The 17,748-nt window shown below is 43.9% G+C and overlaps 1 protein-coding gene across 2 annotated transcripts in view; it reads right to left on the reverse strand.

Annotated features, from left to right (window-relative positions):
• The window catches only part of CAP2 (cyclase associated actin cytoskeleton regulatory protein 2), a 1,372,251-nt gene that overhangs the window by 344,017 nt on the left and 1,010,486 nt on the right, over window positions 1–17,748 (reverse strand). For both annotated transcript variants that reach the window (XM_069613602.1, XM_069613603.1), the window contains one exon: window positions 1,189–1,364. In XM_069613602.1, the coding sequence (XP_069469703.1) occupies window positions 1,189–1,364 (176 nt within the window). The remainder of the gene's footprint in view (window positions 1–1,188; window positions 1,365–17,748) is intronic.

The raw sequence follows: 17,748 nt of genomic DNA on the forward strand, positions 1-17,748 counted from the left end.
AGGTTTGGGGGAAGATATTGGGAACCATCAGAGGAGGTGGAGGGAGTTGGCTGAAGAAGGGAAGAGCATTAGATGGAAAGTTGAGAGGAAGATCATGGAAGGAGTTTGGCGGATGGAGCAATGAGGGAGAAGAGAACACCATACAGGAGGTTGGGAGGAACACCAAATAGGAAAGAAGGAAACTCAGAAGTTGAGAGAACACTAAGGAGAAGTAGAATGAGAACATTGAGAAGGAGGCTAGGAGAAATATTAAAGGAGGGGCTGGTGCCTAAATTATAAAATGCAGTTTGGGGATAGAGAGAGAAGGAATTTAGAGGCAAGGTCAGGATAGACAGGATATAGCTGACCCAAAGGGAAGCAGAGGAGAAAAAGCAGCCAAACCGGAAGTCAGAACATTGTTGGTGGAGGAGGCATACTGGTATGACCACATTTCGAAAATGTCAATGAGGTACAGGAGGAGAGAGGGTACAGAGGATAGGAAAGGGGTGCAGGAGAGGTTCCCTTGCACATGCGACTGATGCCTTGTAAACGAGGAGTGTGAGGACAGGGTTTGTGGGAAAATAGTCAGGACGTTAAAATCAGGTAGTGGTAAGAATTCTGAAGCTTATGGATAATTTAAGCTTGCCAGATGGAAGATTGGGGGTTTTGTCAACCACTACCCTACCATAGCATCTACTGGCGAGTGTGTCCACTGTGAAGGTTGACCCCAGAGACCCATGAATGGGACCTCTCCTCTTCAAGGACGAAAAGCAGACAATCTAAACCTACAAAGACATTAACGAGAAAAAAGAGAGGGAACGCTCAAAACAGTAGGATTGAGCAATTCTATTGATTAACTTCCCCAGGGAGAGGAACCAGGATTGTGATTTGCAAAATGAAGACCGACTCGGACTGAGGAGCCATTCTATTACTGAAGCTTTATGTTTTCTTTCCCTTATTTTTGCCCAGCCCCAAAAATATCCCTAATACACCTATGTTAAATTATAAACCTCTGGTCTCACTCGTGTTGATCCAGTTTGTCTTTGTGAGAGTGGGCAACAAAGTCAGAAAAACATATTGTGCCATTATGGCAACTAGACTGTTAGATTATCAAGATACTTCTGCAATAATATACCATTTGTTTGGCAGGTTATTCTACTTTTCCCAATCTTGGAAGCCATCTGCTTGGGTTTTGCTATGAAAACTCACCACTCTCCATTTCTTTCCTTCAAGCTCCAACACTGGTGAATGGGTTTGAGCGGGAAGATTTTTGGGTGAAGTGAGGCCTGGACTTTGGCTCTTTGTAGGGGAACGAACCGGCCCACTTTGACCACGAAGAAGAGGATTTTTGTGAGTCTTCTGGTCATCAGAGACATGTCGGAGCCCTAAAAGGAAAATGTGAATAGGCATTATACTCTGTAGACAATATTTAGGATAATGGATTTATTTGCAGAAAAGCTGTAATTGCACGAAAGAAAACACAAGGAAAATGATGTGAGAATTTTCGAAACCTTCAATGCAGAAAACAACCCTTCAAAATTAAATTGTGATGTAAGTTGTGGCTTCCTCATATTGACACAATCGTGTGTGGTTATGCAAGTAATATTATGCTCCTGTACCATGAAACCGGCAGGCACAATACTATAGAAGCCTTTTAGAATAAGTTGTGATAAAATCTAAAGGAGAACAAATGACTTACCCCAGGTACTGTTCTTTCGAATAGATGTTCCTCCCACTGATTGCTCATCTTAGGTATCGATACCCTGCTTTGCAGTCTTGAAAAAATGTTGACAGCAGAAGGCGCTTTGTGGTATCGAGTCGATGTCCCTCGACTGTTACCATTCCCGCGTCAAGACATGACGTGGATGACATTATAAATAGCACGCACTGGGCCGTTGCCTCAGTTCCTAGTTTCCCCTCTTTCTGCACAGTCGACTTAAAGATTAAATAACTCTCATGGGCATTTAAAGAGAGAAGTTTATTAAGACATTCACACACAGCCAGATGGGCAGGCTGGGAGGGCGATGTGGAATCCGTGGGAGGAACATTCATCAGAAAGAACATTACCAGCGGTAAGAAATGTGTTCTTTTAATGGATTGTGTCCTCCCACGGATTCCTCATCTTAGATACTCCCATAATAGTTTTGTATATTAAGCTGGAAGAAGTGTATTTTCATATAATTTTCTGATTATTGATTGATATTGTGCAGAACCACTCTTCCAAATCGAGCGTGCTGGCCCAACAGAGTGTCCAAGCAGAAATGCTTTAAAAAAGAGCGAAGTGAAGACCAAGTTGCAGCATTGCAAATGTCCTGCATTGGAACACCTCTTTGGATAACCGAAGCGGTGGCCAATCCTCTGGTGGAACGGGCGCTTAGGTTCTCTGGGACATCTTTTCCTGCAAAGGAGTAGCACTCCAAAATGCACAGGATGATCCAAAGCGATAAAGTTTGTTTGGTCACTGCATGGCCTAGCCTGTGGCCGGTAGAGCCAATAAATAGTTGCCCATCTTGCCTGACATTTGTCATTCAAGAAATGAGATGTTAAGAGCCCATTTTAAGTCAAGCCTGTGTAACCTCTCCATCATTAGAAGGGTGAGGTCGATAAATAGCCAGTAAAGTTATTTTCTGTTAGATGGAATTCAGACACAACCTTCAGAAGGAGGGACGAACCCTCAAAACCACCTTCTCCTTGGAGAATATAGTAAATGGTGGTTTTCATCAGAAAGACTGCAGCTCACTCACTCTGCGAGCGACGTGATGGCTATCAAAAAGATAGTTTACAGGCTTAATGACCTGAGAGGACAAGAATGGAAAGGTTGAAATAGAGCTCCCATTAAAAAAGTTAGTACCAAGTTCAAATTCCAGAATGGAACCAGGAAAGAGACCGGTGGGAAAGTATTTGTCATTCGTTTGAGGAACTGTATGGCAATCAGCATCTTAAAGTAAGAGCCTTGTTCTGGGATGCATTTAAAAATGGATAACACCACCAGGTAGCCCTTGACAGCAGTCACCTGCATCCTGATGGGCTAGGTGCAGCAAAGAAGAAAGCATTGTAGGTGTATTGCAAGTGAAAGGATCAATATCTTTAGCTTTACAGCAGCTACAAAACATGTTCCAATGGTAGCGGTATAATGCTTTTGCTGCTGACAGCCTCCTTCTTGGGAGAGTAAATCCATTCTATGGGGAAGACGAAATGGAGGGCAGATGGACATGTCTAGAAGGTCCGGGAACCACGTCCTCCTGGCCCAATCCGGGGCAATCAGGATCATGGATTCCCAAACCTCCTAATGACATGAGGAATGACTCGGACTGGTGGTAATGCAGGAGTGGAAATTCCCTGAGGCAGAACAGGTCGCATTTCCTGTTGATACAGGACATGAATACACCTAATTGAGGGGTTCCCCAAAAGGCAAAGATCTGTAGAAGGACTTCCTGAGGCAATTCCCACTCGTGTGAGATTGTGCTCTGCTTGCTCAGAGCATCCGCTGTTGTATTCTCTTCCCGGCTAAGTGAACGGCCAACAAAGATCCTGTTTTGTAGCGCCGAAAACTAGAGCTGCATCGCCTCCATGCACAGTGGTAGTGACCCTACACCTCCTCTTTTGTTGAGGTAATGCATGGCCACTGTGTTGTCCATCATTATCACGACATCCTTCCACTGTATGAATGGCAAAAAGGCAATAAGCACCACTCTGATCACACTCCGGTCTAATAGGTTTATGTGTAGTCTTGATTCTGATGGGGTCCAAAGCCAGCTGATAGTGAGATTGCTCACGCGAGCTCCCCATCCTGCGAGGGATGCATCCGTGACTAAAATGATCTCTGAGCAGTGTTGCTAAAAAGGTTCCCCTATGATCACATTCTCCTCACAGGCCCACACCAGGAGATCATTTGCGATCTTGCTCGGAACCTGAAGATCATCAGTCATCCTGCCTGAGAATTGTGGCCATTGGGGTCCGAACCTCATCCTTAGGTTGGCTTCTGGCACCAGGAAATTGCAGGATGCTATCAGGCCCAGCAACCTTAGAAACTCGAATGCCGGCAGATATTGGGCGTTCGGAAATCTTGTTAACATCTGCAAGATATGTTGAGCCCTAAATTAGGGAGGCAAAACCTTCCCCGAAGAAGGGTCCAGGACTGCTCCAATGAATTGGAGCTTTTGAGAAAGGGTCAACTGGCACTTCTTGAAATTGAGGGAAAAGCCCAGTTTTTGGAGAGAGTGGTAGGTGCTGTTGAAGTGTTCCAGAGCCGGTTCGGGAGAACAAGTTCTAATCAGGCAATCGTCTTCCACCACCACCATCAACTTGGTGAAAACCCTCGGACACAGAAGCCCAAAAGGCAGTACTTAAAACTGACAGTGAGAACTGCCAATGGCGAACCTCAGGTATTCTTTGTGCTTGGGATGTATAGGCACATGAAAATAAGCGGTGTCCAGTTAAAGTACCTAATACAAAAGAATTGAATGCCAAAAGGTCGACTCAATTTGGCCTAAAACCAAAGGGTCGAATTTTTTTTTATTAAATATATTTTTTGGGGGTTTCCGTGTTTGAAAAAAAAGTGGTTTTATCACAAAAAAGAGGGTTTGGGGGACCCCTCCCCCCAAAAAATGTTTTTAAAAAAATACAAGAATTCGACCCTTTGGATTTAGGTCCTTTTGATTCAACCCTTATGCCATTCGATCCTATGCATTCGAAACTTTGACCTATAACCAAAATAAGCATCCTGAAGATAGAGTGGCTGGAGGTGAAGGGCCTGTACGATCAGCAAAAGAGTGACCATCTTGAATCTGTCCTTCCTTAGGAACTTTTTCAAGTGTCTCAGGCCCAAGATGGGTCGCAGTCCTTTGTCTTTCTTGGGAACCAGAAAATAGGTGGAGTACCAACCCTGGTATTGTTCCACTACAGGTACCTTCACAATGGCACCTTTCTCCAAAAGGGAAAGAATCTCCTGCAGAAGGAGTGGATCTGGCCCCCAAAGAGATTGCTCGCTCTGGGGACAATCTGGGTGTCTTTGTAAAAATGGTAGACAGTACCCATGGGCCCACTGTGTGTAGTGCCCATGCATCTGAAGTAATGAGATGCCATTCTTGCAGTTGCTGGATCAACCTGCCTCCCACCAGAGTTCTGTGAGCGAAGTGCTCAGAGAGGTTTTGGGGACCTGGCAGAGGGTAGTGATGAGGTGGCTGCCTGAACAGTTTATCCTTCACTGCCTCTGGGGGCACGTGAGAACCTCCTGTGTCCTCTCTGGGTACCCTGACTGCTTCCTCTTTGGCTAAAAGAGGAGTAGTAGCCCCCTCCAATCCTGCGTAGGCGAGTGTTGTTGCGGCTGATGAATGGCTGCCCCTACGATTTCCCAGCAGCCTTAGAAGCGTGTAGCTTTTCTAGGCTTTCGTCTCCCTTTGGTCCAGAAAGGTTGGAACCCATCGAAGGAGCCTTGATTGGATGTAAAGAGGGTCATCCCAGACTCGCGTAACCAGGAAAATCTCCTGATAACCGCATTCTAGCCCATACACCAGCCGATGGATTCTGATAAATCAAAGCCTGACTGAAAGGACGGGCAAGGAGCCTCCTTCCCATCATTGATGAGGTTGTTGAACCCATCTCTCATCACCCCTTTGGGAATGTTTTCTGCTGCCTGGGAAAGGGCATTCCATTGTGTCCACGTTTACTTCGCCAGAGCACCAGATGCATTTATGGCTTTCAGTGCCATGCTTCCAGCAGAGAATATCATCTTAGCCAGTGCCTCATATTTCTTATCGTCCCTATCCAGGAAGCCCCAACCCAAATACTCAATGACCCTATTCATGACCATTCCATAGGCCGCATTAGGAGGAGTATGTCTGCAATATCAAATTCCACCTCAAGAGAGCCTAGGTCTTCAAGTCGGGATTTGTTTGAGACCAACTCTTCTGGAACATTGGGAGTTCCAAAACGTTCATACCCAAACGGTACAATGTCATCTTCCTCTTCATCTTCCTTAAAGATGGACCCAAAGGATCTGAAGAAATCCATCTTAGATTTGGGTTTAAACTAGTATCCGAGGTTGACGTGAAAGGGCCATTTGACTCCTTCGAAGAGGAAGTCACAGAGCTTTTTTCTCCGATGAAGACTCTGGTCAACGCTATGCAGGATGACATCCCTGAGGTCCTCAGACTCTGGCTTTTGGGCACATTTGCTGGATTCCCTGCTGGTCTTGCAAGGCACGGTGCGTTCAACAGCCTTTTTCATCTCTTTCGAGGGACTAGGAGGGTCCGCTTTTGAAAAGACCATCTTTTCTCTAAACGTTTCCCCTTACTGGGAAAACATACCCGATGCTTGCCGTGCAAGGAGTTGGGAGTACAAGGAACAATGGCTTTGTTTCTTTGAATTCTTCCGGGATAACGAAGAGGAAGATTAACGGGAATCGCTCTTGGATCTTGACAGTTAGAACGTTGAGATTGTTTCTTGGGCCTTTCTGGAGATTTGTCTCTGGTGAAGCTTCTACTTTTATAAGATTTCCTCTTCAAAGTTGTGGAAGACAGACTAGGAAAGTGAACGACCGAGGGTTAGCTTCAATCTTCTCTCCTTCAAGGCCTTGCTGGTAATCGATTGGCAGGAGCTGCACTGGATGACTTCAGGTTCTTTGCCGCGGCAACAGAGACAAATCCTGTGCAGATCAGTGATCGACATCTTCATATCACAGTACAGTACGCAAATCTCTTCAAGCCTGTATTTGGCATAGAGCAGGGGTGCTCATTGTACCCTTGAAGCTTCATACAGTGGGCGGACTATTAGCGTGTGGTGTGGAGCGGGGCAAGGGGATCTCAAGGCATGAGCAAGGGGGTGAAACAAGTCAAATGAAATAGAAAAAGCATCTTGGCATTGAAGACGGGGGCCTCAGAGAGTAAATACTGTGGCGAGGAACAACAGGACTCCCCGTCTGTGTGTGTGTTTCTCAGTCTTTCTTTCTTGCCATTCTTCTTCATCATCGCGCTCTATGTTACTATTTCTATCTCTCTTTTTGTCTTTCTTTTCTTCCTCTGTCTGTCTATCCCTGTTATTATTCCTGTCACTCTGTCTTTCTTTCGCTCCCATATTCCTCTCTCGTGTTACGATTTCTCTTTCTTTCACTCTCCCCATGTTACTATTTCTGTCTCTTTTCCTGTCTTTCTATTTCATCCCTTCTTCCTCAGGGTCTCTCGCCCTGTTACTATTTCTGTCGCACTCTGTCTTTCTCTCCCCTCTTCCTCTCTACCAATGTCTCTATTTCGGTCAGTCTCTCTTTCCCCCTTCTCTCTCTCCCTATGTTACTATTTCTCTTTCTTTCTCTCCCCTTCTCTTTCTTTCTCTCTCTCTCTCTTTCTCCCTCCCTATGTTACTATTTCTGTCTGTCTTCCTCTCGCTCCTCTCTTACCTGCGGCCCATACTCCAAAAAGGCTGTTATGTTGTTCACATCATGCTACACTACTTTTTCTACCCACTATGCCCACCCCTTATCACTATCCACAGTGTGCTCCTCTGCCCCATGGCCCACTTGGTGCCCCCAATCCCACTCTTCCCCACGGACTTCTCCAGCTGGACATGCACTTTCTTTCTCTCCTTTCTTTTGCTCTCTCCCTATGTTACTATTTCTGTCTCTTTCCATCCCTCCCTTCTCTTCTCTCTACCACCGCTCACTCTTACGTCTTTGTCTTTGGTCATCCCCATCTTCCCGCTCACTCACTTCTCCTTAACTCTCCCTATCTCTTGGTCATCCTTTCCTGCATCTCACTCCCACACTCTCTCCACGCTCACATGATTGCCCTTTCTCCCTACTCTCACACATACACACATTGCTATGGCAAGGGGGTCAGAAAGAATTTTGCTTGAAGGGCTGGGGTGCGACTCTCCCACCCGCTGTAAACTCCCAGCTACCTCTTGGCGCCACTCACACCCCCTCACAGTCCTCCATTTACTCCCCATTTTCTCCCGCACAAGTCCTTTTACATGTGGCAGGTTTGCCACGGGTCAAGCACACCCACCCGGACTGCGCTATCCTGCGTGGCTGGTGTGCTTTGAAATACCACTGCACGACTGCTGCTCCCTTGAGCTGATCCTCTCTGCTATGTAGAGAGAGTATGGGAGCTTTGTGTCTGACACCACAATGTAAAGTGGAATGATAAATTGGTGAAACCTTTTTTCATACACCCAACACCCAGGCCTCATGGGTCATTCCTTTTGGGCTGACCCAAAAAAAAGAACTATTGCCATGCAAGTGCACATAAACCTACTTATGCATTGGCATGAGTGCAAGTCTAACAACAAGGACAGCAAAATAGGTTCAATCAACAAATTACATTAATAAATGAATGTAATGCAAAAAAGCAATTATTTATGCCCAAAGAAGAATGACATGCTGTTCAGGAAGTTCCTGGACTGTAGCACTGTATGTTCCACAAATGGCAGGACATTTTTTGTTGCTTTTATTGCCAAAACACTATATACCAGGCACAATTTTGTGAATTTTTCCACTTGTGACATAATCCAAGTGGGGCTTCACGCTATGTAACCATTGTGAAGGACAGTATAAAATGTGAGCAAGGCTTGCTAGTAGTTGTATCTTGCTGTGCTGGATGGATGGATGGATGGATGGATGGATGGATGGATGGATGGATGGATGGATGGATGGATGGATGCAGGCTCGTCTGGAATACATGATGTCAGAGAGAGTGTTAACTGAGAGAACGTTGATGCAGGAGTGTGAGATTGTTGCAGTTGGAGATATGGAACCTGGGTGGTGGAAGCCAATGGGTCCCTCTCTGTTACTTCAGTGTAACTGGATTAAATGACTTACTTATAAGATATGAGATGGGTGAGGATATTTCATTACAATAGTTGCTATTGCAATTTGCCAGAACACATCACAGCATAGATTGCTTGGCTTGCAAGGTATTTTGATACATGTCAGACTGCCACTGGAGCAAGGGGCCTCTTATCAAGGTATACCTCTGGAGATGTTAACTTTGGGTCACTACGACAGCCACGCCCACTGCGCCTGCATCTGGAAGGATTTCATTGTGCTTTGTTTGGGCCAAGCATGATACAGGGCCACTAATGACAGCCAGTAAGATATCTCAGAGTATTGTGCACTTATTGGTAGGTAGGCTGCCTGCCGGGTACAGATATGAATTCCATCAGGATCCATTGAGTCCTACATCCTTCCATGTTTTATTAAAAAGGAATCAGTAGGTTTGTTAAAAATAGGGTTGCTAATCCAATAAAAGCAGGTCAGTTTGGAACACGATTAGAATCAATGATTACAGTCATTGGAATATCAACAGCGTCATGGCAGAGTCCTGGCCAGACGCCTGGTTGGAGTTACTGTGTTAGGTCATACATGGGTGCGCTGACATTTACAGATGCTTGTTCTTTTATTTGATGTTATCACTTCCTGATGGATGTAAACCCAAGGTGCTGCTGGCTGGCACAGAGAAGATAACCCTATCAAACAATATGCTTCAGTCCATTGGGAGTACGCCCAGTTCTTGTTCACTATGTGGAGAAACCAGGCATATTAGTCAATGTCATCCCTCGCCCCATAGTTGCAACAATTGGCATACTTCCTTTCCACATGTCCAAGTGCAAAATGTTTTTCTCCTCCCAAATGACAAACACTGGCACAACTGACTATACTGCCAGTAATTACACATTTTAATAACTATCCCAGAAGTGTCACTTGTTGCCTTTCAACACTGGTTCCTCCATGTCAGCAACTTGCTTACAAGGAAGGATTCATTGCTACTCAGCAGGCATTCAGTGTTTCAGCTCCCTGCTGAGTAGCAGTGAATCCTTCTTTGCAAGTAAGGCAGCTTGCCTTTCTCGTGATAATCTGTACTATTAACCTTATCTGTATCTCCATTATAATGGATGCGCCCACCGAGGGGTGCCTCAGGCTGCTTTCCGTTCTAAGCAAAGGAGGAGGGGCATACATTATAATGGAGATGAAGATACGGTTAAAAGCCGCTCCAAAAGAGTTGCAGACTTTTGTCTTGCATGCTTGACAATAGCAATGGTCCCAGGTAAGCTGTTTTCTTATGTAATGAAAGGCGGCTGACTGCTTGAAGTGGGCGGTATTGTGCCGCATGTCAAGGAATGGAGGACCGCATTAGGCCCACGGGCTGTATGTTGGGCACCCCAGGCATAGATATTGTGAAGATTTTACTCCAAAAAGGGTAAAGACGTTAATAGAGAGATTCACTGAGGTGAGTCGAACCGTTCTGAGAGCATGTTGTGCATGCAGAAAAACGGAATTGGGGCAATGAGCAAAGTGCATGCTATTTATACTGTCATCAACGTCACGTCCGGATGTGGAAATGGTAGCTGTCGAGGGACAATCGACTTGATGCCACACAGCGTCCTGTGCTGTCGCAAAGAAGATGACAATTTATCTAAGATTAAGAATCTGTGGAAGAACACAATCCATTAGAAAGTGTTGTAATAACTAACAATTGAAAACCTACCGTTCCTGTACACATACTGTAATGAGCTATTGTAGTCAAGGTAAAAGAGTTTCAGAAAAACGGCATACTGGATAAAAGAAAATGTGACTGTCGACCATCATGAGGCACAGGGATGCCAAAAATAGACTTATGTATAAAACTGCTCCTACAACCACATCAAGGACACAGCTCTGCTTTTGGTCAGATACTTCTGAAACAATAAGTCCTAAAATGTAATAAAGAGTGAAACACTGTTTCCTATTCAGGCCATGGTTCTGTTATGGCTAGATTATCAGACCGTCTAATGTAGAAAACATTGTGTGCATCAACAAGTAAATGTACAGAACATAATTCAAAAAGCTAAAAAGGTAAATGGTCTGTAAAGTAACGGTTTACATACGTAGCATTGTGGGAAACCACATAGCTCTGTACTCCATAACATTGGAGCTACCACAGAATTAGGCACAGAACATATGATCACAAATAACATTACAGGCAGAGCATGCCAAAGAAGCGCATACTCTTTTGCTTATTTTAAGCACCTCAACAACCGATTCATCGAAATGTTCCTGAAATGGCAGTAGCTAACCAGCATAAGGAACAGATCTATACAAATATCAGCATTAAAAATGGATGTGAACTTTTTACTGAATTATGCCCCCCCAGGACCAGTATGAAAACAGTTGTGATAATTACTCATGATCAGTCGGATGAAGCTCCTTCTGCGTTAAACATTATTTTTAAAGGAATAGTGTGCTCAAAAATATTATTGCCCCGAGTGTTCGGGCATGTGGTTTTGATCATAAAAACATTTCCTTTGCACCTTACCTTAGTTTTCCTGATTTTTACACATGCGAAATCAAGCAGCGGAGTGCGGCCATCTTGTGCTAATCTTATCTGTATATCCATCGCCCTAAGTTCAAGTGCCCCATGCGGCATAAAAATCATATCCCCCGCCCCTGAAGCTGACATCACTAGACGTGTACAGCCCATTTCACAATGCAAATGCACGTCTCGTGTCAATGTTCTCTGTGCGCCAGCGAATGACGTGTCTCCATGGAAATGGCAGACGCCTCTTTCCTCAATAAGTATAAACACACTGATTCTCATCAGACAACATCAGAGTTGCTTTACCAATCGTTTCACTGTCTTTTTTTGTATATCCTTTGACTCGTTTCTACTCTGTTCAACTATCTTCATTGCTCGTAGCCTGTGCGAACAGATAGCAGTACTAGCATTACCATCGATTTTAATTTTGTCGTATAATGGCAACAATACAGCCCTACCAGTACGAGCCAGAGTATTCCGAGGGAGAATTAGTTCAAAGAGAAAGATGCAGAAACGATGGGGCATCAGATGACAGTTGGGAGGACGAATGACCGGATCATGAGCCTGAGCCTAGTCACATGGAAGACGTTTTCACCTGGTGTACCTGCAATCGGTGCAAGGTCATGCCAAGCGAGAAGGAGAACTGCTGCTGCAGAGAAAACTCTGGATGCTTGGCCTACATACCGGAAGATGACAGCACCACTATGCGTTACTGAGCTGCATGACTTCAGGGCAGCCTGCCTCACAAGGTCCGTGTTGAGGATTATGATGGTGCTTATGCACGAACTTCGCGTAACAGTTCGCCCTCACAATCCAAGTAATGAGTAAGGGTACTCTAGATGTCTCTTAGGCCACTAATATTTCATGTTTGTCTCCTATATTGTCGTAACTTTGATCAATCACTGCCAAATGAATGTAGTCTGGCAATTCAATACACCTCTCGCGATTTGGGGAAATCATAGTGGTCATCTTATGTGTCTTTCACGTACAACCAAGAAACAATATTTCTCTGTGCCCCAAACGTTATGGATTGCATGGGTCTTCACTTTTGTAATGTGTCTACACTTTAAAGCCCAAGTTGAATGATCCATGAAGTAACATTTGTACTGGCAACTATGCCATAGGATACAAGATTGCATTTTCAACTAAGGTTTGTACACTTATCAGGTTCATTTAAATACAGTTTGTATGTTTCTCTTCAACAGGTGGTACAGACTGGTGGCTCATCGTTCGTTTACTTGGTGGCTTCATGGGAGGCTTGGATACCACGTTTGACAAGTAATACCCAACTGTGTCGTTGGTGCCATTTGAGCCAAATTCCCCAGTGACAGCGGTCAGTACAAGGGATTTTCCCACACTGTGCTGCAACCCGAAGTCAATTTGTAGTATATTTGTGCCATCAACATCAGCAACAAAATAAAATACAAATCATCTTTTATGAATAGTTGTTTCAATTTTTCAGTGAATCAAGGACACGCTCACTTGTCTTGGCAGGGCTGACAGGGTGGGAACAGCCAAGGTGTCAAACACCATGTACACTTCAAAGTTATCTTCTGCGCAGGGGCCATTGTTCACATGGCCTCTCCAAGCAGGCTCCCCTGAAGCAGACCGCACCCCTGCATTCCAGGTAAGTGTGTCTTTCCCTTCAGCAGTGTTCTGGGTCTTGTCTGCATGCCTCATGCCCATCCATCCAACTTCCACTATCAGCGGTAGTTCGCACCTGTGGCCCTGCGCTCCCAAGGGGGCTGGCAGGGTGGGAATGGCCAAGATTCCAAAACACCATGTACACTTCAAAGGTATCTTCTGCACAGGGGCCATTGTTCACATGGCCTCCCTAGACCCAGTGTCTCCAGGCAGACTCCCCTGAAGCAGACCACGCCCCTGCAATCCACATCAGTGTGTCTCCCTTCAGCCGTGTTCCGGGCCTTGTCTGCATGCCTCATGCCCATCCATCCCCCCTCCACTATCAATGGCAGTTTGCACCTGTGGATGTGCGCTTCCAAGGGGGCTGGCAGGGTGGGAACGGCCAAGGTGCCAAACACCATGTACACTTCAAAGGTATCTTCTGCACAGGGGCCATTGTTCACAACGCTTAGCCAGACCCAGTGTCTCCAGGCAGGCTCCTCTGAAGCAGACCACGCCAGAAACATGTCACTCATTCACATACACACCCACCTTTCTAATTCTTTATAAACCCCTTGATATTTATCCTGAGAACATCTGTGAGCACTGGAAGTTGACTCTTGACCTTGCTACCTCTGTTCTCCTGCTACTAACTACCATGCTTGCTGAATCTAATTGTTTATTAGTCAAGGTAAGGGCAGGTCACCTAATCATCTCTTTCTGATTTCAAAATGTCTATCTATTTCGAACGAATGTACCCAGTAGTGTAATGTTCATTCATCTCAATGACTTTACCATTGTCTACTATTTAAAATGTTTTGATCTCGAAATATAGCAAATTTCATCAGTGTCCATTGTGATAGAATTGCATCTTTCTCGGACCATGTCTATAAGCATGTTTCCTTTTGATGCATGAAAGTACATTCAACGGATGAGTAACATGTTTTGATAACAGTTGCATCAATCAATTCTGTATGAAAGTTATCCCAGTGTATATTCGACTACGCTACACAGGTTTTGTTTCTTTGACTAAAACAAACATTGCATAGAAAACGTTGATAGAATTCCATCAATCTCATGAATTTAGTAGAATTGTTTTGTAATGATGTGTACTTTAATACATATTTTTCAAGAATGCCTGCTTGTATGGTTTTCGGTTGCTGTTCTAGGAGCCATGTCAAAAGTAAGGGCACAATCATGCATAGATTTCCGACGAATATTGATTTAATAAGAGAATGGGTTCGACATTGTGGATTTCCGGTGGATGAGCTTGAAAGTAGAGCCCCGGATGTCTTGGGAGACTTGAGGGCCAATCGATTCCGCATCTGCAGCCTGCACTTTACCCAGGTTATGTATGACCAATCGCAGTACACAAAAAAACATAGACTCAGAACGTCTCGTAAATTGCTTCCAAATGCAATTCCCACTCTATTCATGCACACGCTGCCTCAGAAGAGTCCCGGATGGTGAATTAGCTGTAGGCGGTGGGGTACTTAACAGGTAACTACATGCTTTCGGTGTAAATGTGTCTTACTAAAGTTTGCATATTTACCAGATTGAATAACTTTTTAACTATACCACATTCAACTACTCATCTGTCCCTGGTTTACGGAGCATCATAGAAAGTAATTATGACCATAGAAAACAATGCCATAGTGCCCTTCAAAAGAAGCATAATCTTTTCGTGTTTGGGTGCTTGACATGTCAATTTTTTTAGGAGAGCATACTGACGGAAGCACAGACCCTCGGAAGTGACGAAACCACTAACACGTCCAGTATACCAATGGTGAGCCCTACAGACTTGCAGAAGTTCATATATGATCTTCCCACATATTTAATGCAAATCTAATTTTCCCTTTTAGCACTTCGTGACAATGCACTGAAAATGAAGGAGCAAGACTTTGCATCCATTTCTTTTCCGAACGGAGTCACCAACAACTTTGAGCGCCTATCAGGTAATTTTATTTCACTTTTCAATTACGAGAATGTATTATGCTTGAATTTAAAATAATATGAAATTGTTTATGTATCCTGTCGGTTGTTTACACTATGTGTCATTTATGGGTTTCTCTTTATATGTACCATTGTCTGAATCCCATTGTCTCTGTTCCATTTTGCTGCTTTCATCCGTATTAAAACAAGTACTGTGTTACAGGTGGATGCTGGTACTTCGACTACAATTACATCATCCATTGGAGCTGGTCCAGAGTATGAGGTATGCGTACTGACAGTTCCCTTGAATGAAAGAAAGTAAATCCTGCATAGGATACTATTAGACAGTGACATTCATATAAACGTGCATTGTTGCAAACTTTTATCATTTCAGTTCTAACGTTAAAATTTCTCCCTAATGCAGAATACATTGTAAAATATTTGAGGGCAACATTACAATCAGTTTGTTTGGCTCAGTGATCTCTGATCGAGTACAACTGGCATCAATCAGGTGAAATTCGAAATGTATATTTTCACTAAATGGCATATACTGTGTAGGAAGGCAGTTCTGTGAGCGAAGTGTGCTATGTAAGATTTGAATTTCAAATACTTTAGACTTTTGTTGTTTTTAATGAATATTCTATTCAAGGAATGTATACAAGGTTGGGAATTAGAAAAGGAGGCACATGGATCAGAGGTGGTGGACCAGCTTGCTGGTGCGGTCGTTACAGAGAAGACCATGGCTTCACAGAAAATCAAGAAAACAAGGGTAATTACCAAACAATTTTGTTTTCTAGAAGTGTTTTGGGCTGGTGTTTTCTTCATAACATGTTTTTTTATTTAAAGTGCCATCTACTGTATGTGTGATTTACATTGAACATTTTTTTACAACCCATCTCCTAGAGGACCATAAGGAAAAGAAGTATAAAGACCAGACAACAAATGAAACCAAAGATGCTGCTTGCCAAACAGATTTCACCATGGATCAACTACTATTTGAGGCGCAGCGTGGTCCAGTCAATAAGCAGACTCGAGATGCTTATGTCCAATGCCCAGAAACTGAATTGAATGTGACCGGCGAAGCCAGCAAAGTGTTGTTGGACCCTTGCTACAATGTGAGAACTCGACAAGATGAAGATGAAACTGAATAATTTACACCCGCAAAAAAGGTCCACCCAATAAACAATCAACGTTGATGGTTTCTCCAATTCGTGTGCAAATAACACAAGCTGAACTAACAGAGGCTGAAGCTGCAACGCAATTGACTGAGGAACTTGCCAAAGATCTCGACTACAGTTTGTCTAGTTTGGGCGATTTGTCCACCACAGCTGAGTCACAAACCACATTCATGCCGGACGATTGGCTAATTAAGGAGCACAAATACATTGCATTCGACAGCTGCCTGGTAGCGATTATACTGATGCTGAAATGTGTCCATCCAGTGAGGGGGAAAATATGCAAGGAGCCATTGGTGAATGTGACTCGTGTATTACAAGGCACTAACCTGAAAATCCAACCCACCTGTTCCCACCTCCATGATACATTTTCATAGTCTGCTCAACCGATGCTGGGCAAAGTGCCAGCTGGAAATCTGTGTTCAGCAGCTTTACTTTTCCGTGGCTCGCTTTTAGTAAGTTGTCCAGTTTCTGTCAATTTGTGGGACTTCTGTTACTTGCTGAATCACAGTACCACAAATATCAAAGAGAATGTTTGTTCCCTGCTATTAGTCAAGCCTGGAAAATTAAATAAATGTCAATTGAAAGGACCTTCTCTGGCAAACGGTTCAGGCTAGCTGGCGATGGACAGTGCGACGGCCCTGGACTTTCAGCAAAGTACTGCACATACCACTTTCAGGACATGGAAACTAAAAGAATTGTGAGTTTAGAGGTCATGCAGGTGTATGTAAATCCTCGGTGGCCATGGAGAAACATGGTTTCATAAAATCCCTCAAACATCTTCAATCGAGGGGAATGCAAATAGACCTCATAGCCACTGACAGACATGTTTCAATAGCCAAGAGCAGTTTCTAAACATTCGCCATCAATTTGATGTATGGCACATTGCCAAAACAGTCAATAAAAAAATAAATCATAGCTGCTGGTAAAAAAAAGGGTTCAGAAAATATTTTACAGTGGTCCTAGTCTTTCAGCAACCATCTTTGGTGGAGCTCCAAAACTTGTGATGGGTCTGTGGAAATTATACTTGCAAAATGACGCTCATTGATAACCACTGTTCCAACGTTCACTCAAGGACAGAAAACCAACATTTTCACAAATGTGCACATGGACCTTTTATCGGAGGAACAGGAACGCAAGAAGTGGTGGTTGGTTCCATCGTCACCTCCACACACAGCTCTTGAGAAGATCGTGTTTGATAAAACTCTTTCAAGAGACCTGAAGGGACGCACTGAATTCTGTCACGCCGGAGATTTGGAGGTGGTCCACAATATGTCCCTAAAGTACAGGCCCAAGAGGTTGCATTTCGGCATAGATAGTATGCAATCTCGAACATTACTAGCCGTATTAGTGCATAACGAGAATCTAGGCAGAGAACAAGCGAGAACTGCAGGAGGCTTTGGAATGCTTTGTTACACAATGGCCTTTACAAAACGAAGCAAAAAACGGATTGCTAAGCCGATATACCAGGAAATGGAATTCGATTTTGTGAAAGATCTCACTTTGACTGTGTTGGCCATGCATACTTATGGAATCAATCCTGATTTTGTTCCTAGGACACATACACTGCCACAAAACATTGCAAACGAGCCCTGTCCACCAAAAGCAGACCTTGTTAAACAGTTAACTTCCCGGTGTAAATGATTAGCAGCGGTGTGTATGTTCAACAATGTATGTACATTGTACATGAGCAATGGAAATCTATTTAACTTGAATATCAAAGCTATTAAAAGTATTAAAACGTATTAATCATC

This window comes from Ambystoma mexicanum, chromosome 5p (genome assembly GCF_040938575.1).
Source record: "Ambystoma mexicanum isolate Mex_15411 chromosome 5p, UKY_AmexF1_1, whole genome shotgun sequence".
In the NCBI taxonomy this organism is placed as follows: Eukaryota; Metazoa; Chordata; class Amphibia; order Caudata; family Ambystomatidae; genus Ambystoma; species Ambystoma mexicanum.